Raw genomic sequence first — 23084 nt, forward strand, 5'->3', positions numbered from 1 at the left:
TAGGTCATTTTGGTGGCCTTCCTTGTCACGGGATGTACGGTCATTTGTGCAGTCCTGTGGGACTTGTGCTCGAGCTAAACCTTGCTGTTCTCGTGCCAGCGGGTTGCTCTTGCCCTTGCCTGTCCCGAAGAGGCCTTGGACACATATTTCCATGGATTTCATTTCTGATCTCCCGGTATCTCGGGGTATGTCTGTCATCTGGGTGGTATGTGATCGCTTTTCAAAAATGGTTCATTTGGTGCCTTTGCCTAAGCTGCCTTCCTCTTCCGATCTGGTTCCTGTGTTCCTTCAGAATGTGGTTCGTTTACACGGCATTCCTGAGAATATTGTGTCTGACAGAGGATCCCAGTTTGTTTCCAGGTTCTGGCGATCCTTTTGTGCCAGGATGGGCATTGATTTGTCGTTCTCGTCTGCCTTTCATCCTCAGACTAATGGACAAACTGAGCGAACTAATCAGACTCTGGAGGCTTACTTGAGGTGTTTTGTTTCGGCAGATCAGGATGATTGGGTGACCTTCTTGCCGTTGGCTGAGTTTGCCCTCAATAATCGGGCTAATTCCGCTACTTTGGTTTCGCCATTTTTCTGCAACTCTGGTTTCCATCCTCGTTTTTCCTCGGGACATGTGGAGCCTTCTGACTGCCCTGGGGTGGATTCTGTGGTGGATAGGTTGCAGCTTATCTGGAATCATGTGGTGGATAACTTGAAATTGTCACAGGAGAAGGCTCAGCGTTTTGCCAACCGCCGCCGCGGTGTGGGTCCCCGACTTTGTGTTGGGGATTTGGTGTGGCTGTCTTCTCGATTTGTTCCTATGAAGGTCTCCTCTCCTAAATTCAAGCCTCGCTTCATCGGTCCTTACAAGATATTGGAAATCCTTAATCCAGTGTCCTTTCGCTTGGATCTTCCGGTTTCGTTTGCCATTCACAACGTGTTCCATAGGTCTTTGTTACGACGCTACGTTGTGCCTGTGGTTCCTTCTGCTGAGCCTCCTGCTCCGGTGTTGGTTGAGGGCGAGTTGGAGTACGTGGTGGAGAAGATCTTGGATTCTCGTCTCTCCAGGCGGAGGCTTCAGTATTTGGTCAAGTGGAAGGGCTATGGTCAGGAGGATAATTCCTGGGTGGTTGCCTCTGATGTGCATGCGGCCGATTTAGTTCGTGCCTTTCACGCTGCTCATCCTGATCACCCTGGTGGTCTTGGTGAGGGTTCGGTGACCCCTCCTTAAGGGGGGGGTACTGTTGTGAATTAGACTTTTTGGCTCCCTCTTGTGGTTACTAGTGATATGACTCTGGGATTTCTTTCCCTCAGTTTGCGCCCAGCTGGGTCGTTACTTCAGGGGCGTTGCTATATAAACCTCCTGGAACCTTAGTCCAGTGCCTGGCATCGGTGTTATCAGACACATTCTGTTTGCTCCTATCTGCTGGTCCTGGTTCGTGCAAAATTAAGCTAAGTCCTGCTTCTTTGTTTTTTGGGTTATTTGCTTGCTCTCATTTTTGTCCAGCTTGTACTAAATGTGATTCCTGACCTTGCTGGAAGCTCTAGGGGACTGGTGTTCTCCCCCCGGGCCGTTAGACGGTTCGGGGGTTCTTGAATTTCCAGTGTGGATATTTTTGATAGGATTTTTTGCTGACCATATAAGTTATCTTTCTATATTCTGCTATTAGCTAGTGGGCCTCTCTTTGCTAAATACCTAGCTCATTCTTATGTTTGTCTTTTCCTCTTACCTCACCGTTATTATTTGTTGGGGGCTTCTATCCAACTTTTGGGGTATTTTCTCTGGAGGCAAGAAAGGTCTTTCTTTTCCCTTCTAGGGTTAGGTAGTTCTCCGGCTGGCGCGAGACGTCTAGGATCAACGTAGGAACGTTCCCCGGCTGCTGGTATTTGTGGTGCTAGGATTAGATATATGGTCAGCCCAGTTACCACTGCCCTATGAGCTGGTTTTCTGTGTTTGCAGACTTAACAGTTATTCCTGAGACCCTCTGCCATTGGGGTCATAACAATATCCATACACTGCACACTGCAGCTCTGAAACATGCAAACATGAAACATGAAAACTAAACTGCATTACTGCACTAGAAATATGAAAAATGAGAGCGTTTAGCGCATAAAAATGGCCAACTTTATGTGTACCTGGTAGCCACTTTAGGGCATCTCTCGTATACCAGGTCCTACGCTTTCCTTTCCTCGCTGAGAATAAACGTCTCCATGTGAATGGGTACCTGTGAAACCTCTTCTTAGACTAACATTCTCTCTCTCTTTGTGGAGGGGTAATGGACCTGTTGCGATTAAAACGCCTGTGGCTAGGAGGCGGAGTGCTCAGTCAGAAGGCTAAAGAATACATTTAAAAAAACTGACCATCACATCCAAACATAGGCTAAGTGTGAACAGGTGCTGAACCTAGAGTCACCAACTCATATACAGTCAAGTAAATAAGGCAGCACACACTGTTCACACTTAGCCTATGTTTGGATGTGACGGTCAGTTTTTTTAAATGTATTGGCCATTTTTATGCTCTAAACGCTCTCATTTTCATATTTCTAGTGCAGTAATGCAGTTTAGTTTTCATGTTTCATGTTTGCATGTTTCAGCGCTGCAGTGTGCTGCCTTATTTACTTGACTGTATACGAGTTTGTGACTCTAGGTTCAGCACCTCTTCACACTTAGCCTATGTTTGGATGTGACGGTCAGTTTTTTAAAATATATCCATACACTGTCATTCACAGGGCCTAGGAGTAATCATTATATCCATCACAAATGCATACATATTTTGCTAACAATGCTACCAATACTTGTGCCAAAGGTAGGTCAAGTAAAGTAACAAAAAGGTGTACTAATTTTATTCACCAAGTGGTATCTAGGTTGACTGAATCCACAGGACAAATTTGAGCTGCATCCCTCCACCCTGACCCGTGTCACGCCCCTGGAAGAAGCAACAGGAAACGCGCGTCGGGGGTGGAGGGACACAGCTCAAACTTGTCTTGTGGATTCGGTCAACCTAGATACCACTGAGGTAAATAATATTAGTACACCTTTTCCTAACTTTACTGTATATGTAGTCTTATTACCACACCAAAGGATATTATGTACAAGTATATCTGACAGAATTTATGCTAGCAGATATGCATTTTATCAGCATAATATAATTTTTGAGCTGTGATCCCTCTTGGCCTGAGGCACCCTTTTAAGTTATTTTTTACATATTTATTGTATTATTTCTTCGAATAATTAAAGATTTAATTTTTGTATACTTTATACTTTTACGCCACTTCTTCAGCCTAAAAGACTCACAGTCGTAGGGGTCATTAGCGTTTAGTTTTTGTGGAGTATTGCCCCTCTTCTTAGTAGGGGATTGGCTTTGGGACTGTTGTGTACATCATGTAGGCAGGTTCGGTACTGTTTTTGGAAGAAAGCAGCCATGTTTTTGTAAGACTGGAGTACCACTTTAAGTTACAATATATAATTTAGGGCTGGTTGTTCTAATCTCATCTAAGTGATTTTATTCCCATTCTAACTAAACCTCAATCATGTGGTAATATGCCATGCCAAATTTTGGTTAGGTTTTTCTCAGCATTTCACTTTATTATTCTTGCAAAAAATGTTCCCCAGAGCGCTCTGACCTTCTTTCTCTGTGGACGAGTAGAAGAACACCTACAAAGAAGACTTTACGATTTATTAAAGTATGGTAAATATGGTTGATCTGCATAACTTTACTGTCTCTGGCTTGTGACCAGACACAACATGTGACCTTTCATACTGTTTTACGGGCATCATCATGGTTTTCTCAAGAAGTGTGAAAACGGCGCATAACCTCCTGTAAAAATAATGGGAAATAGGAGTGGGAGTAGATGACTCCAGCCAGAAATAACAGCACTTGCATTTTTTTTCTACAAGTGTTTAAATACGAAAGGTCAGCAAGGAAAAAATGTGAGGAAAAATAAACCCGCTTATTTCATGTCACACTGACAGCTGCGCAAAATGAAGGTCCGTCAATGATAGCTGCACAGTCTACATTGCCTTTGATGTTTCCTCATATACGTAGCTCACCCAGGAACTTTTCTGTATGGATGAGCTCGCTGAGGCTGTAGGCAAGCAATCAAGTATATACAAATATCAGCCTCCAAGACCTCATCTGGGGGTGTACTCTCAAAACAAAATTTGCTAATTAACACTGCTTCCGAGAGATTTACCAACCCTTTAAAGAAAATATGTTGCCAAATGATCACCTGTTGTGTAAATCAGGGGGGTTTTTTTGTTACGTGGAATTTTTTAAAAATGTTGACAATTTTTTTTCCAGATCATGATCTTTAAAAAAAAAAAAAACAAGATTAGTAATATAGCAATTATCACACTGGCCATTAGGTCTATTTTAAACTCATACTTCCTGTCCTTTCGGGAAGAGTTTACAGCACATTCCTCATCATCAGAGGCAGGATTACGATGACAGCTTACACCTCTATACACAGTTGATAACACGGTATCCACCAACCACAATAGGTGATGTCACAGCTGACCCTTCTCTTCTTCCCTACATAATTACATTTGCACATGCTCATTAGTTGCTTCAACACAAAAGATAGTGTCGGGATCTGACCATTGTGTCTATGTACATGTGTTCTTTCCTGAAACAACAGGAAGCTAAAGAAGTTGTCCACTACTTGGACAACTTCTCATTCCCCACTTGGCCTCCATTAAAAAAATAAAGCTTATACTCACCTACCCTACTGGCGCTCTTCCCGGGGCTCTTGTCTGGTGTTGTGACACATGACCCCAGCGCTCAATCAGCGCTGATGTCACTGTTCCCGCCTCCTGTCAAATTGAGCCGGAAGAAGAAGTCCAAGATCAGCTGCAGCCCGGACTTCCTCTTCATGTTCAATTTGTCCAAAAGCGGGGTCAGTGATGCCAGCGCTGATTAGGTGCTGGGGTCATGTGTCACAACAAACGCACAAGAGCCTCAGGATTGGGAGTGCTGACACCGTAGGAACGACGCCGGCATGGGGAGTATAGGCTTTATTATTTCATGGGGCCAAACATTTTGATCAATAAGAGGTAGTCCTAGTAGTGGACAACCTCTTTAAAGTCTAAAAAAAAAGCAGTGGTCAGTGTGAAAATGGTAAGATTTCTATTTTTATTTTTAATAAAGATTTTTTAATCATTTTAAAATAAATACATGTAATTTACATTTAAGATCCCCATGCACATTAGAGGGAAATGGTCCAATGAACAATCATGCGACGGTTAAATAAACAATCATTTGTCAATGGTCTCAACCACATCACAGATCCACATTGGCTAATATTGGATTTTTTTGAGCTGATGACGCTGCCAATGCTGATCATTAGCCAAAAAAAAATCCAACATGCCCGATATGTGTTTTAAACTATTACGAACGTTCACTTGTCAGTCGTTAGCTGAAAGGAATGATAGGTCATTTCCCTCAACCAGCAGAAGGTTGTTAGTTATGGTGGACATTATCCAGATCATTTTAGTTTGTTCAATGTGTATACGCTGCATTTAGGCCCTATTATATGAACAGATAATTGGCAAATAGGCGTTTGTAGGAATGCTGATTCCTATTTATCTAATGTTCTTATAGAGAAAGATCTTTCATGGAATAAGAACTATTTGAAAAACATGTACCCACATCTTCCCAGACAATACTGGTCTTTCGTTAATCGGCTAAAAAGATCATCCGTTGTTAAATTTCATCCGACGAACATTTGCTTACTTTGATCTTTTGCTCAACTTTAGACTAATGGCCACCCATAGTCTGTGAACGCTTTGGTCGGGAGGTTGTGTATCACCAATATGGCTGAAATTTTGCCTAACTTATCCAGACCCCGAATGAGCTCGCAGATAAAGGAATAAATTAACAGTAAAGAATCCCCTTCACACTCAGAATTCTTACCTCCTCAGCTTAACCGTGGAAGAACACATTCTGTTTTATGCTCAACTAAAAGGTAAATCAAAAAGACAAGCTGAGAAGGAACTGGAAGTAATGCTGGAAGACATTGGGATTCCTCACAAAAGGAACGAGGAAGCTGAGAACTTGTCAGGTTTGTATCGTATTCTCAAGAATATACTTCCCGATAGTCAGCCATGGGACACCCAAAATATCATTACACCCTTATATAGGCTTGGGGTTCAACAGAAAAATCTAGGGCTTCAGCTCACGCTTAAGAATCACTGATGTTAAAATCCTTAAAAGGGATGTCCACTACCGAGATATGGATGACTTATTCTTAGCATTTGTCATCAATATCAAGTTGATGGGGGTCCAATACCTGCCACCCTCACTGATTAATTTTTCCAGCTCCGGTTGTAGCTGGATATAAACAATGTATGGCACTGGAACAGGAGAGCTCCGTCCACTGTGTAGTAGCCATTCTCAGGTCCTGCAGCTAAATTCATATTGTACTGAACAGACGCTGATCTACAGTACCTGGGAACAGCCATTACACAGTGTGCTGTTCCAGCTCCATAAACTGTGTACTTCCATCCAATTCTGCAGCTGCCAATTGCTAATGTTGGACCTCCACCAATCTGATATTGATGACTTATTGTATCTTTGTAGTGGACAACCCCTTTACGCAACTCTATTAATCTACATTCACAAAAACTTATTCTGTTGGTAATATCATATTTTTCAGCACAGTGGGATTAGATATCAGAGGTACAATCTGACCAACCAAGTTTGTAACCTCCATGACACCCACCCAGCTCTCAAAAGAAGGAAATTTGCAGCACCTTTCTATACGGACTAGGGGTGACTTCCGTAATGTTTTTGTCTCGTGATAGGTGGAATGCAGAGAAAACTATCGGTCGCGATGGCATTTGTTGGCGAATCCAAAGTTGTAGTTTTGGATGAACCCACTTCGGGTGTAGACCCATATTCTAGAAGATCTATTTGGGATTTGCTGTTGAAATACCGATCAGGTAGGATGTGCTTGTCATGTATGACTGTCCAATACCTAGAAGAGCCTCAGAGAACCTATAATATAAAATAAAAATAATTTATAGCCAAGAATAAAGAGGATTTTACATGGTATATGCTACAATATACCCGACTAAAAATCGTGTATCGCATATATGCTAAAAAAATTGGTAACTCTTCTTTTTCTCAGGCAGGACCATAATTCTATCTACTCACCACATGGATGAGGCTGATCTCTTAGGCGATAGAATTGCAATAATTTCTCAAGGAAAACTTTACTGCAGCGGATCACCCTTATTCCTAAAGAACTGCTTTGGAACAGGCTTCTACTTAACCCTAGTCAGGAGAATGAGAAAAGTAAAAGATGACGTCGAAAAAGACTCTGTAAGCCACTTTTCTCAGTTTACCGCCAAAGATAACATGGCAAATCCTTCTGTATCTTAGATTATACATTGATGCTGGGTATGCGCTTTCATCCGTAGGGTTCCTGTCACTCTGACTGTTCCTGCCCTTGTCCAGGTTGTACCCCAAAAACTAAAGAAGATCCTCTGGAGCAAGAGATGGACGGTAAGATTATCAAATAGTACCCCAGATAGTCCCCATATAAAATATAAATGGTTCTCCTACATTCAGAGTTACGTCAGCCGACCCCGGAATTTTATGCCCAGTGAAAGCCATCCCGAAGAATGTAAGTCCGCAAGGACAGGTCCTCTCCCCTCTGTACCAGTCTGTCATTGTAAATTTGTTTACTGTTAACGATATCTATAACCCTGTATGTAACCCCTTTCTCATGTACAGCACCATGGAATTAATGGTGCTATATAAATAAATAATAATAACAATAATTTAGAGAATTCAGTGGCTCTCCCTGGGGTGCCGGCTCTCATCATTCACAGCTAGGAGCCGGCTCTTTGTACCAGATCCTTCACGAATGACCCATCACTACATAGGACCTTTTCATTGGAAAAAAACATGTTAGTGATGCACACTGCATCACTAGCAACACATTGGGGGAAATTTAATACACTAAAATGACATGACAGGTTCCCTTTAAGTGTTTTGCAGTTTTTCTGATGGTACAATTCTGACTAGTTTCTATTCCATCTTCCAGGTAGTGTGTCTGGGCTCACTGAGCTAATTCACCATCATGTCCCTGAGGCAAAACTTATCGAAAGCATTGGGCAGGAATTGATTTATCTACTACCTGGTAAAGATTTCAAGTACAGAGCCTACGCTAGTCTGTTCAGAGAGCTGGAGGAGACTATGGGGGACCTGGGCCTGAGCAGTTTTGGCATTTCGGATACACCATTGGAAGAGGTAAACCAGTAGAGCGTTGTCTGTATCGCTTCAAAATGCAATATGTATTTGATAAAAATAAAAAATAATTTAGAAAGACTATATCTTATTCTTTTTGATAAGCAAATCAAAGTTCAACTCCTGAGAGGCTTCTAATATTATTATTGTACAAAAAGGGTTTATTTTATATCAAGTTACACAATTTATACATGATTGCCAGACAAACGTCAGTGTACTCTCTTCCCTTAATGTCTGGCCTAATTATAGTTCTTGTCCAAATTAGCAGTGTCATATTTATTATTAAAAGGCCTTTTTAGGGGAGGTGTGAGACCAAAATATATCAATTTTGCCAAAGCTTCTAGCTGAGATTTACAGGAGCACCATGATGGTATAACATTGTCAATCTTGTAATCATGTTGAGGGTGCGGGTATTAGTGCCCAATGGATGCCCTACTAGGATTGCGCCACTTATATGCCACTGTCAGAGTGTGGTATTTAAGTGGCACAAAAATAAAATCGCTGGTACTGGAATCAGGTACTGGCTGTATAACCCAGCTGGCACATGCCCTGTGTGTAAAAGTCCCAGCTCCTCAGCCTGCTCCATATATCTGCACCCACTCTATGAGGTCATGGAGCGGAAGGGAGATAATTAAATATCAGGGTCACTCTTAATCACCACATTTCCATAAATAGGAAATAAATAATGTATTAGATACTATGAGATACTGTCCAAGCCAAAAGCAGAATGAGCATTAGGGCAATCATATACAAATGAGTAAGATCATATTAAATATCTTGAAACAAATCTAAAAATTGTATTTCTCAAAAAAACAAAAACAATTCTGGAGCATCTTTTTTCATAAGTCCGCATTGTGCAGCTCCTCTATTACGCCCAGTGGCAATGCATTTACAAAAACAATTGAGTGTTACCATTTGTTTTGTCAAGGGACATGCCCCTGCAGAGTCCGGAATGGTGAGCATTGATTGGACAGTGTCAGACCTCACAGGGTCACACCCCCAATTAGTGACACCCAGTTGTCAATGTATTTCTAAATGTCTAGGAGGAGTAACTGACATTGAGACCAACACAAAGTAATATACAAGTATTCACAAATACAAACATGTCAGCAGACTTGACTGATCCTCACCAACTCAATTTTCTCTAAATTTTTATCTCGCCAGATCTTCTTAAAAGTTACAGCTGATTCAGTGACTGGAACAGAAACTCCAGGTATTGCCGTCTTCTCTTGTTCTTAGCAAGTAGCTTCTACAAAAACATAGTTTTTCTTGACTCAATCTACATTCTTAGATTCTTATTTTGTTATTTTCCTTCCAACACCCAATTCCCGAAATATCAGGGGTCATAAACCAGAGGAGGATGCAGCATGAGTTCTCAAAATAATTTTTGGAAAATATATTATAAAATTAGTTTACATCATTGGATCAGTTTGCCTTATTAGCTAAGGCTGCATTCACATGTGACCTCTGTGTGTGTTTTTTTTTACTATTATTGCAGTAAAATCTCATAGTTTTTGCCGTGATTTTTGAAAACCAATGTGGCCCAAAAATTGCTCTGTGGTCTTAATGTGTAAATATAACACAGATCAGAAGGTGAACGTTAGACCTTCTTCCATTTCATTTGTATAAATTAACTTGTTTAGAAAATGCTAGCAGCAAAACATCTTTAAAAAGATAGGACAAGTGTGAAGCCCAGAGCGCAGGGAACCCAGTACACCGGGCATGGGTCGGATCCTTCTGGTCATCGGGGGTGGTAGCCGTGCCCGGTGCCTGGCACTCCAGTGCAGTGGAGAGGGCACATAGCTGCGGGTGTGAGGGGGTTATTCCGGCATTACTGTCCTCTTGTCTTTGGGTGTTTAGTGGCATTCCCCCCTGAGGTTGGTGGTGGAGGGAGACAGGTGAGTTAGCCAGCACGATATAGTGGTGAAACAATTGTAAATCTTTACTAAAAACAGAAGCAGGTAGCAACACAGAAGTAGATGGTAGTACATGCTCTGTGAGGACAGGTTCCAAAATACAGATAATCAATGGTAGCCGATATTGGGAGGTGCATATGAGCATTGTATTGCAGCAAGCCCATCCAGGGTCTAAGGCTGGTGTCCAGCGTAGTCACTATGGAATGTTCTTCCTTCCATCTAGGGATGTGACCCATTGCTGGCCTCCATGTCCTAGTGTTCATTATGTGTGGTTAACTGGCGTCCCCATCTGTACTATGGGTGACTTGCATCTGGCTGAGCATTCCTCAGATGTCCACGGCACACCGGCAATTAGACTGTGTACTCTTGGGGACCAAGGTATTCCTCCACTTCCAGTAGTAGTAGTCTCAGATGCTTCCCCCACTTTCATCCAAGTAGTCTGCTCTATACGGCCTGCTGGAACGGGGAGAGTAAATCTCCCGCATGCTGTTGTGCTGCTCTCTACCTGGACTCTATAGTTGCAGCAGTTTTGTATCCCAAACTCCACCAACAAGCTACTCCCTAGGGGTAATTATGCATGGTTAAAAAAATGCTGGAAAAAGTGGTATTAATGAAAGACAGCTGGAGGGTCAGTTTTCACACATGACGTGTATAAAATGTGCAAGTTAGAGAGACAGAGTCCCTCAGCATCAAAGATGGTCATAGTTGGTCAGAGATTCGTCAATCTGTGAACAATTGTAAAATTGTTGAATGATTGAAAATAAAAATGTTCCTAAACGTAAAATGTGTCCTGTAGACTCAACAGGAGAGGTCCATCCAGTTTCTCAGTGCACAGTTCCTGTCCCTCTGATGGGTACAGGTTTGCATTAGTGCTTATGGTATGGGCAGCTTACACCATCAATGCTGAGCATTATATAGAGGTTTTAGAATAACATATCCACATCCAGACAACGCATCCAGACACCTTTATCAGGGAAGGCATTGTATATTTCAGCAAGATAATGCTAAACCACACACTGCATCCATCACAAAGGCATGGCCTAGCAGAAGAAGAGCTTGGGTGATGAATCGGCCTCCTACAGTCCAGACCTTTGTTCCATAAAAAATATTTGATGCATTATGAAATGAAAAATCCGACATAGAGAAAATTTCTACATCAGACAATAACAGGACACCATTCCCAAAACTTAAGCAATTGTCTCATCACTTCCCGTATGTTTACACACTATTGTAGAAAGAAGAGGAGATGCTACACAATGGGAGACATGTTCCTGTCCCAACTTTTTTGAGATGTGCTGCTGCCATTATTTTCTAAATGAGTTAATTTTTTTAATGAAATGGAAAAATGTCCAACGTTCACCTTCTGATCTGTGTTCTATGAACTAATGGGAATAAAATATGACCATATGAGATTTCCAAATCATTGTATTTTTGTTTTCTTTACCTTTTACACAACGTCCTAACTTTTGGGGAATTGAGGTTGTATGATTCCTCAAGAAGATCCCAGTGAAAATACAGTTTGAAATAGTTGATGAAATGCACTGCTTTTTTTTTTTTACTACTTTCCACTTGATCTCATCACCAGAGGAATGGATGATACAGCAGAGGAAATCCAGAACCAGTCTAGCAATGGATAACAAGTCAACAGTTGTTAATGTCGATAACAAAGGTGATTCAGGCAGAATAAGATGGGTAAACTGATTGGACTGTCTGTTCTTGCTTATCTTAAAGGCAAGCAGAAGCAGTATTTTCTCCTCTAGTTCACAACTAGTGCTGTAGTTATATCTAGCCCCTGGTATGTAACATCCAGTCCCTTGCTGTGTCATCTACCAAATTGTGCCATAATGACTCTAAAGAACCCACTGATCTCAGCATGGTCCTATAATTGGGCACCACCAATGAAACAAGACCGTTTGTGAAATATTTTGGAGGGAAGAAATGTCACAATCAGCTGTGAGTGGTATTATTGAAAAGTGGAAGTAATCCATGTAAACAACAGTAGGATGTTACAGCAGTCAGTCCAATCCTCGAAGGAGCTCTGCACATTTAAAAACAGTCAATTTAATCCAAAATATTTAGAAATGCAGTTGCAGCACTCAACATGGGTACAAGCATTTGTGGTTGCGTTATCCCATATATAAGGTGAATTCAGGGCCGTATTTAGAGTTTCTGCTGCCCTAGGCACTTTTAGTGCTGCCTCCCCCATTGGTGAGTATGACACTATAGGCAGTGACTTTGCCATAAATCGCTGATGTGAAAGTCGCCTTTTGCAGCAGATCCGGCAGTTTTTCCACATCTGCCATGTAACAGATCACTTACGGCAACTACGTTCGGCCTCATTCATTCCCTATGGGACTTGCGGACATGTGCGGCACTTGCGGTTTTGCCGCGATCCGGCAAATGCGGTACTTGCAGCAATGGAAAAAAACGCTGCTAGCAGTGGTTTTTGTATCACCGCAAGTGCAAAACCGCAAGTGCTGCACATGTCCGCAAGTAGCCATCACTACCTGTCTCTGCACCTTGCTAGCTCATCCCTAACTATCCCTCTGACCTAAAACTACACTATAAAGCTTAGAAAAACAATTTATTAACTGACATATTACTACGATAATGAGGGCTCCAGGCTACGGCGTAGACTGGGACGGGCAGTCTCTGGGTCTCCATTCTCTGTGAGCATACCCTCAGTCCCTGCCTCACTGCCTGTGCTGCACTGTGCACAGACCTCCCTCCACCAGACCCGGTAATCACCACTCGCAGTAGCATACCAGCAGAGGTGGATCTAGGGTTTCTGGCACCCGGGGAAAGAATTCATTTTGACCTACCCCCCCCCCCCCCGCCAGGGACATATTGGATTTGCACACTTAGTCATGTACCCACGAGCTCCTCTTCCTAATGCTCTCAATGTTCAGTGAAAAACAGAGAAGCAGAAGAGAAGCTCGTTGTCACAGGACCACAAGTATGAAAGTCGCGTGTGAGTGAAGTGTCCATGTGACGACTACTGGAACCTGCAGAGCTGAATCCTGACATCGCAGCTTCTGAATTCTCACAACTAATGCACTGCACACTTTTAGGATTCTCCCTTGCCGGTGGACGGTCATGTCAGCACAAGCATGTGATTTATATACTTCTGACCACATTCCGACTAGACGTGCCCTGCCTCGCTCAGTTCATTTTCATTGAGTGAGGCCACACATGTCTAGTCAGCACGTGACCGCATGTATGTAAATCGCCAGCACAAGAGAATCCTGACAGCGTGCAGTGCGCACTGTGAGAACTCAGAAGTCTGCAGTCACATAGAATGACTGCAGACTCATTACAAACCTGGACATCCCCTTTAATGCTCCTAACATAAATAAAAACACGAGAGTTAGTCAGTATCACAAATAACATTTACATCCAGGTACCTTATAGATGACGTTGTCTCTGGAGCCGTTCTTCTTCTTTTCTTCATCTTGTCCAGATCCCATGATGAGTTTTCTCATCCACAGCCGTCTCTGCAGACTTCCATCTTCTCCACTTTTTTGCAGAAAATTTCCACATGATGCCTTTAAAGATAGAAGTGTCATTATAATGCTCCTGAATAAAAAATTGCCCCTCACTATATTGTCTGCACAAAATATGACCCCCTTACTGTCCCTCTTATGGTACATGCTCTTCACACTGACCTCTCCTTTCCATACCGGCCCCCCTCTTCACACTGTCCTCTTACACTGCATCCCCCTATAGGGCCCAATATTTATACTGTACTCTCTCATCACACTCTCCCTCAATTGGTATACTGTCCCCTCCTGGCTGTGCCCTTACACTGTCCTTCCATGCTACGAACCCACTGCTCCGTTTCTATTCTGTGTCCACTCACTTTTCTGCCCCCATACTGTCTCCTCACACTATTCCCCTCCCTCCTCATACTGTCTCCTCTCACATCCCCCAGTTCACCATACTGTCTCCTCATATATTTACCCCCTCACTTTCTATACTGCCTGCTCACATGACTACCCCATACTGTGTCTGCACACATCCCATCACCCTCACTCCCCGTACTCTGTCCACATCCATTTTTCACATCGCTACTCATACTGTGTCCACACACATTGCCCCATTCGCTCCCCATACTGTCTGCACCCATCCCCCATATTGTTTCCTCATATATGCCCCATTCCCCCATACTGTTTCCTCATATATGCCCCCCATTCCCCAGTACTGTTTCCTCATACATATCCCCCTTCCTCCCATCCTGTATGCATGGCTCAGCTCCCCCATCCTCCCATCCTGTATGCATGGCTCGGCTCCCTCATCCTCCCATCTTGTATGCATGGCTCGGCTCCCCCATCATGACCCCGGACTTTATAAAAAACAAAAACCTTACTCAAGTGCGCCCCCCGCATCCTGGCACCCTAGACACGTGCCCTCAAGTGCCTAGTGGCAAATACGACCCTGGGTGAAATAAGTATTGAACACATCACCAATTTTCTAAGTAAATATTTTCTAAAGGTGCTATTGACATGAAATTCTCACTACACGTCGGTAACAGTCCATCTAATCCACACAGGCAAAGAAATCAAACCATAGATGTTCATAAATTAAGTTATATGTAATACTGAGTAACGACACAGGGAAAAAGTATTGAACACACCTAATGAAATTTATATAATACTTTGTACAAAAGCCTTTGTTGTTGATGAAACTTCAAGATGCCTCCTGTATAGAGAAACTAGTCGCATGCATTGCTTAGGTGTGATTTTGGCTCATTCTTCCACTCTTCAACTCCTGAAGGTCCCGTGGGCTCCTTCTAAGAACTCTGAGCTTTAGTTTTTCCATAAATTTTCTAAAGGACTCAGGTCTGGTTATTGGCAAGACCTATGGCCGGCGTTAGGAGCAGGCAGACCATGCAGTTACCTAGGGCCCCCTCTCCTCCAGGCAGGGCCGGACTGGGACTAAAATTCAGCCCTGGCATTTGAAGTTACACAGGCCCACTTGTCACATGGTGACTGTATAATATCTTTGTACACTTGTAGGCAGGGCCGGTTTTAGGCAAAGTGGGGCCCTAGGCAAAGTTTAAAATGGGTCCCCAAATGCTAACATATTGCACATCACACAGAAGCCTTTCTGTTGTATTTACGTGCGCTGAGTTCAGGCCGCTAAACGAGTTTGATCGACAATACTGAAGTTGTTCAACGCTTGTTTCCCGGCCTCTTTCCACCAGCTGAGGAATAATGATGAGACAGAACGATCACTAATAGATCACCATACAGTATCATGTTTTCAGCAGCACATCTACAGTTTACACTGGCAATGTGCTGCTGACAACAAGGCTTTTTGTTCCAGCAAAAACAATCCGAATATGCAGCATTTTACTTGTTTAGTAAAATACACCCCATAGTCCTCCATATATTATAATGTGCTCCATAGTCCTCCATATAGTATAATACACTCCCTATAGTCCTCCATATATTAAAATACACTGCTCAGTCCTCCACATAGTATAATACACTCCTCATAGTCCTCCATATAGCATAATACAATCCTCATAGTCCTCCATATAGCATAATACAATCCTCATAGTGCTCCATATAGTATAATGCACCGCCACAGTCATCCATGTAGTACAATTCACTTCCCATAGTATAATGCACCCCATAGTTCTTCATATAGTATAACGTATTCCCCATAGTCCTCGATACAGTATAATGCAGCCCACATATAGTATAATGCAGCCACCCCAGAGTATAATGCAGCCACCCCAGAGTATAATGCAGCCACCCCAGAGTATAATGCAGCCACCCCAGAGTATAATGCAGCCACCCCACAGAGTATGTAACCCCCATAGAATATAATACAGCCCACCTCCCCATAATATATAATGTAGCCCCCCATAGAATATAACGCAGCCTCCCCCATAGAATATAATATACCCCCACAATAGTATATAACACAGCCACATAGTACATAACATGGCCTCCCCCATAGAATATAATATACTCCCCATAGTATATAGCAAAGCCCGCATATTATATAGCACAAACCGCATAGTATACAGCACAGCCTGCATACTATAGCACAGCTCGCGTAGTAGATAACACAGCCCACACAGCAGTATTCAGCACAGACCACACAGTAGTATACAGCACAGACCACACAGTAGTATACAGCACAGCCCACGTAGAAGTATACAGCACAGTCCACACAGTAGTATACAGCACAGCCCACAGAGTAATATATACAGCACAGCCCACAAAGTAATATATACAGCACAGCCCACAAAGTAATATATACAGCACAGCCCACAGAGAACTATATACAGCACAGCCCACAGAGAACTATATACAGCACAGCCCACAGAGAACTATATAAAGCACAGCCCAGAGTACTATATACAGCACAGCCCAGAGTACTATATAAAGCACAGCCCAGAGAGTACTATATACAGCACAGCCCAGAGAGTACTATATACAGCACAGCCCACAGAGTACTATATACAGCACAGCCCACAGAGTACTATATACAGCACAGCCCACAGAGTACTATACACAGCACAGCCCACAGAGTACTATATACAGCACAGCCCACAGAGTACTATATACAGCACAGGCCACAGAGTACTATATACAGCACAGCCCACAGAGTACTATATACAGCACAGCCCACAGAGAACTATATACAGCACACAGTAGTATACAGCACAGAGCACAGCCCACAGAGAACTATATACAGCCCACAGCAGTATACAGCACAGAGCACAGCCCACAGAGAACTATATACAGCCCACAGCAGTATACAGCACAGAGCACAGCCCACAGAGAACTATATATAGCACAGAGCACACAGTAGTATACAGCACAGAGCACAGCCCACAGAGAGCTATATACAGCCCACAGCAGTATACAGCACAGAGCACAGCCCACAGAGAGCTATATACAGCCCACAGCAGTATACAGCACAGAGCACAGCCCACAGAGAACTATATACAGCCCACAGTAGTATACAGCACAGAGCACAGCCCACAGAGAACTATATACAGTCCACAGCAGTATACAGCACAGAGCACAGCCCACAGAGAACTATATACAGCCCACAGCAGTATACAGCACAGAGCACAGCCCACAGAGAACTATATACAGCCCACAGCAGTATACAGCACAGAGCACAGCCCACAGAGAACTATATATAGCACAGAGCACACAGTAGTATACAGCACAGAGCACAGCCCACAGAGAGCTATATACAGCCCACAGCAGTATACAGCACAGAGCACAGCCCACAGAGAACTATATACAGCCCACAGTAGCATACAGCACAGAGCACAGCCCAGAGAACTATATACAGCCCACAGCAGTATACAGCACAGAGCACAGCCCACAGAGAACTATATACAGCCCACAGCAGTATACAGCACAGAGCACAGCCCACAGAGAACTATATATAGCACAGAGCACACAGTAGTATACAGCACAGAGCACAGCCCACAGAGAGCTATATACAGCCCACAGCAGTATACAGCACAGAGCACAGCCCACAGAGAACAATATACAGCCCACAGCAGTATACAGCACAGAGCACAGCCCACAGAGAGCTATATACAGCCCACAGCAGTATACAGCACAGAGCACAGCCCACAGAGAACTATATACAGCCCACAGTAGTATACAGCACAGAGCACAGCCCACAGAGAGCTATATACAGCCCACAGCAGTATACAGCACAGAGCACAGCCCACAGAGAACTATATACAGCCCACAGTAGTATACAGCACAGAGCACAGCCCACAGAGAACTATATACAGCCCACAGCAGTATACAGCACAGAGCACAGCCCACAGAGAACTATATACAGCCCACAGTAGTATACAGCACAGAGCACAGCCCACAGAGAACTATATACAGCCCACAGCAGTATACAGCACAGAGCACAGCCCACAGAGAACTATATACAGCCCACAGCAGTATACAGCACAGAGCACAGCCCACAGAGAACTATATACAGCCCACAGTAGTATACAGCACAGAGCACAGCCCACAGAGAACTATATACAGCCCACAGCAGTACACAGCACAGAGCACAGCCCACAGAGAACTATATACAGCCCACAGTAGTATACAGCACAGAGCACAGCCCACAGAGAACTATATACAGCCCACAGCAGTATACAGCACAGAGCACAGCCCACAGAGAACTATATACAGCCCACAGCAGTATACAGCACAGAGCACAGCCCACAGAGAACTATATACAGCACAGCCCACAGAGAACTATATAAAGCACAGCCCAGAGTACTATATACAGCACAGCCCAGAGTACTATATAAAGCACAGCCCAGAGAGTACTATATACAGCACAGCCCACAGAGTACTATACACAGCACAGCCCACAGAGTACTATATACAGCACAGCCCACAGAGTACTATATACAGCACAGCCCACAGAGTACTATATACAGCACAGCCCACAGAGTACTATATACAGCACAGCCCACAGAGAACTATATACAGCACACAGTAGTATACAGCACAGAGCACAGCCCACAGAGAACTATATACAGCCCACAGCAGTATACAGCACAGAGCACAGCCCACAGAGAACTATATATAGCACAGAGCACAAAGTAGTATACAGCACAGAGCACAGCCCACAGAGAGCTATATACAGCCCACAGCAGTATACAGCACAGAGCACAGCCCACAGAGAACTATATACAGCCCACAGCAGTATACAGCACAGAGCACAGCCCACAGAGAACTATATATAGCACAGAGCACACAGTAGTATACAGCACAGAGCACAGCCCACAGAGAGCTATATACAGCCAGGGTGGATTGATTTAAATCACGCCGATTTAAATCATGATTTAAATCACGATTTAAATCAAAAGATTTTTTTCTATTTAAATCGGATCGATTTAAATCGTGATTTTAATCATGATTTAAATCACTGATTTAAATCAAAAGGTTTTTTTTAATATAAATCACGATTAAAATGAGAAGTGAGAGCAGTGCGCATGTGCGCCCATAGTTACACGGACGAAACTAGGCGCAACGATCTAACGCCAGGGTGAGGGGGGGACCCCAAAGTAAGTAAAAATCTTTTTTGTTTTACTATATGGCAATAGGTAGGTGTTTAAAAGCAGCATGTCTTAATTGTATAAACTATTAATAGCCTCCACATTTTGTTCATACTGCCCCTTTAATTCCACACTTCTAGCTTGGTTTCACTTTTGGTTTAGTTTCTTTTTCCATTCAGTTGACATGCCCAAACTTGTTGGATAGTCAGCATCCTACAGAAACCTCTGGAAGAGCATGGCATTGTGAATGTTACACATATACAGCCTTTATTCTACTGAGTTAAACAACTCAGCTTTATCTCATGATGGAAGAACCTTTGGATGGTAAAATATTTTCCTCAAAAAGCAGTTTATTGAAAAACATCCGATTTAAATCAAAAAAATCCGATTTAAATCAAAAAAATCCGATTTTTTTGATTTTTTTAAAAAAACATTGATTTTTATCCACCCTGTATACAGCCCACAGCAGTATACAGCACAGAGCACAGCCCACAGAGAACTATATACAGCCCACAGCAGTATACAGCACAGAGCACAGCCCACAGAGAACTATATACAGCCCACAGCAGTATACAGCACAGAGCACAGCCCACAGAGAACTATATGTAGCACAGAGCACACAGTAGTATACAGCACAGAGCACAGCCCACAGAGAGCTATATACAGCCCACAGCAGTATACAGCACAGAGCACAGCCCACAGAGAACTATATACAGCCCACAGTAGTATACAGCACAGAGCACAGCCCACAGAGAACTATATACAGCCCACAGCAGTATACAGCACAGAGCACAGCCCACAGAGAACTATATACAGCCCACAGCAGTATACAGCACAGAGCACAGCCCACAGAGTACTATATACAGCCCACAGTAGTATACAGCACAGAGCACAGCCCACAGAGAACTATATACAGCCCACAGCAGTATACAGCACAGAGCACAGCCCACAGAGAACTATATACAGCCCACAGCAGTATACAGCACAGAGCACAGCCCACAGAGAACTATATACAGCCCACAGTAGTATACAGCACAGAGCACAGCCCACAGAGAACTATATACAGCCCACAGCAGTATACAGCACAGAGAACAGCCCACAGAGTACTATATACAGCCCACAGTAGTATACAGCACAGAGCACAGCCCACAGAGAACTATATACAGCCCACAGCAGTATACAGCACAGAGCACAGCCCACAGAGAACTATATACAGCCCACAGCAGTATACAGCACAGAGCACAGCCCACAGAGAACTATATGTAGCACAGAGCACACAGTAGTATACAGCACAGAGCACAGCCCACAGAGAGCTATATACAGCCCACAGCAGTATACAGCACAGAGCACAGCCCACAGAGAACTATATACAGCCCACAGCAGTATACAGCACAGAGCACAGCCCACAGAGAACTATATGTAGCACAGAGCACACAGTAGTATACAGCACAGAGCACAGCCCACAGAGAGCTATATACAGCCCACAGCAGTATACAGCACAGAGCACAGCCCACAGAGAACTATATACAGCCCACAGTAGTATACAGCACAGAGCACAGCCCACAGAGAACTATATACAGCCCACAGCAGTATACAGCACAGAGCACAGCCCACAGAGAACTATATACAGCCCACAGTAGTATACAGCACAGAGCACAGCCCACAGAGAACTATATACAGCCCACAGCAGTATACAGCACAGAGCACAGCCCACAGAGTACTATATACAGCCCACAGTAGTATACAGCACAGAGCACAGCCCACAGAGAACTATATACAGCCCACAGCAGTATACAGCACAGAGCACAGCCCACAGAGAACTATATACAGCCCACAGCAGTATACAGCACAGAGCACAGCCCACAGAGAACTATATACAGCCCACAGTAGTATACAGCACAGAGCACAGCCCACAGAGAACTATATACAGCCCACAGCAGTATACAGCACAGAGAACAGCCCACAGAGTACTATATACAGCCCACAGCAGTATACAGCACAGAGCACAGCCCACAGAGAACTATATACAGCCCACAGCAGTATACAGCACAGAGCACAGCCCACAGAGAACTATATACAGCCCACAGCAGTATACAGCACAGAGCACAGCCCAGAGAGCTATATACAGCCCACAGCAGTATACAGCACAGAGCACAGCCCACAGAGAACTATATACAGCCCACAGTAGTATACAGCACAGAGCACAGCCCACAGAGAACTATATACAGCCCACAGCAGTATACAGCACAGAGCACAGCCCACAGAGAACTATATACAGCCCACAGCAGTATACAGCACAGAGCACAGCCCACAGAGAACTATATACAGCCCACAGCAGTATACAGCACAGAGCACAGCCCACAGAGAACTATATACAGCCCACATCTCTTCTCTTCCTCCCCTCACCTCCTCCGAGAATGGCCCCACAGTCCAGAAAAAAACAAAACTCTCCTCACCTCTCCTCGTGCCCAGCGTTGCTTCCTGGTTCCTGCTCCTGTCTCAGCAGCTGCAGTCTGCCCGGGACACAGCAGGTGCGCGATGATATGACGTCATCGCGCACCCGCAGTGTCAGAGGCAGAGCGGGGAATGATGGGAGAGGAGCGTCTGTAGACGCTCTCTCCTCCATCATTGCATTCAACTGTACCGGCGTCTATACGCCGGTATAGTTGAATGCGACGGCGGGGGCGGCGGATTGAGCGGCCCACCACTGGCACCGGCCCTTCTGGCATTTGCCAGAAGTGCCCTATGGCCAGTCCGGCCCTGCCTCCAGGGCCCCCCAGCCAGTGTCATGCCGCTAATATGATGATGCTTTCAACTGTATCAGCATCCAGGATGGCTTAAGGGGCCCCATCGCAGCCGAATGGGGCAAATCATCAAGTTCTGCTGCTGGCAGCTGCTTTTGCAATTGCCAACAAATGATGTCCCAGATGTACCCGATGGTAAAAAAGTCTGGAGGTCATGGTAGCACATTTAGGTCATGGAAGCTGCTCTCAATAGCGTGAGAAACATTCACCCTGGTGTTGTTGAGTTGAAAATGGCTCCTAGGACACATGGAGTATTGGCCTTCCAATGTTGTTATTATCTTCCTAGTCTGTTATTATTACAAAAGGGATGATGGGGCTCCATTAATCTCATAGAACAATTCATGGAAGCAAACTTCCTAGGGTAGCTATGATTGTGCAGATACAATGATGAAGGAAAATATTCTAATAAAATACATACATATCGTCAGATTGTAAGATAACGGTGGGACTAAGTACATTTGCATTCTGTCCAGAAAATAGTACAATGATAGCTCGCAGTGTGGAAACCAGGCAGACATTCTTCAGTTTACCCATACTTATTTATTACCTGAAAAAACTGCTTGTAAGACCTCCCTAGGCCTACCTTCTGCTTCTGCTGATGCTGCATGTTTGGTGAGGCATGCAACCTATAGGCTGGACATGGGCATAGCCGGCATTTATGGCTATGTTATTACTGTAATTAGATGCATTAGCTTGCTTACCATCTATACATGCCACAACAAAATATTCTTCAAGGTCAACTACTTTGGACTATGTGAGCGTCCCCTATGTGTTGGTCAAACGTTTGTTATCCTTGTCATTCGTGTCAACGAAGAGAATTGGGAAGCCCAGCACCCTTCATTGTTTTTGCAGGAATAGCTCCATAAACACGAATGTGGCTGTTCCTGGCACTGCAGCTTACTGACCACATTAATCGACCACATTTTTTACATATTGCGCTATTTGCAAATAAACGTCATAGTTTTAATTATTGTCAAAAACTTTAATTGGGTTTGGTATTTATATCAATGCGGCCTTTTAAAGTAATCTCATTATTTGCATAGCAGAGATTAAAGGGGTAGTGCGGGGAG

The 23084-nt window shown here is 43.8% G+C and overlaps 1 protein-coding gene across 1 annotated transcript in view; it reads left to right on the forward strand.

The window, feature by feature from the left end:
• The window catches only part of ABCA4 (ATP binding cassette subfamily A member 4), a 218507-nt gene that overhangs the window by 160588 nt on the left and 34835 nt on the right, over window positions 1-23084 (forward strand). The window contains exons 23-28 of the mRNA XM_077277785.1: window positions 5908-6047; window positions 6790-6927; window positions 7116-7309; window positions 7408-7492; window positions 8037-8242; window positions 9404-9452. Of these exons, the coding sequence (XP_077133900.1) occupies window positions 5908-6047; window positions 6790-6927; window positions 7116-7309; window positions 7408-7492; window positions 8037-8242; window positions 9404-9452 (812 nt within the window). The remainder of the gene's footprint in view (window positions 1-5907; window positions 6048-6789; window positions 6928-7115; window positions 7310-7407; window positions 7493-8036; window positions 8243-9403; window positions 9453-23084) is intronic.

This window comes from Ranitomeya variabilis, chromosome 8 (assembly GCF_051348905.1).
Source record: "Ranitomeya variabilis isolate aRanVar5 chromosome 8, aRanVar5.hap1, whole genome shotgun sequence".
In the NCBI taxonomy this organism is placed as follows: domain Eukaryota; kingdom Metazoa; phylum Chordata; class Amphibia; order Anura; family Dendrobatidae; genus Ranitomeya; species Ranitomeya variabilis.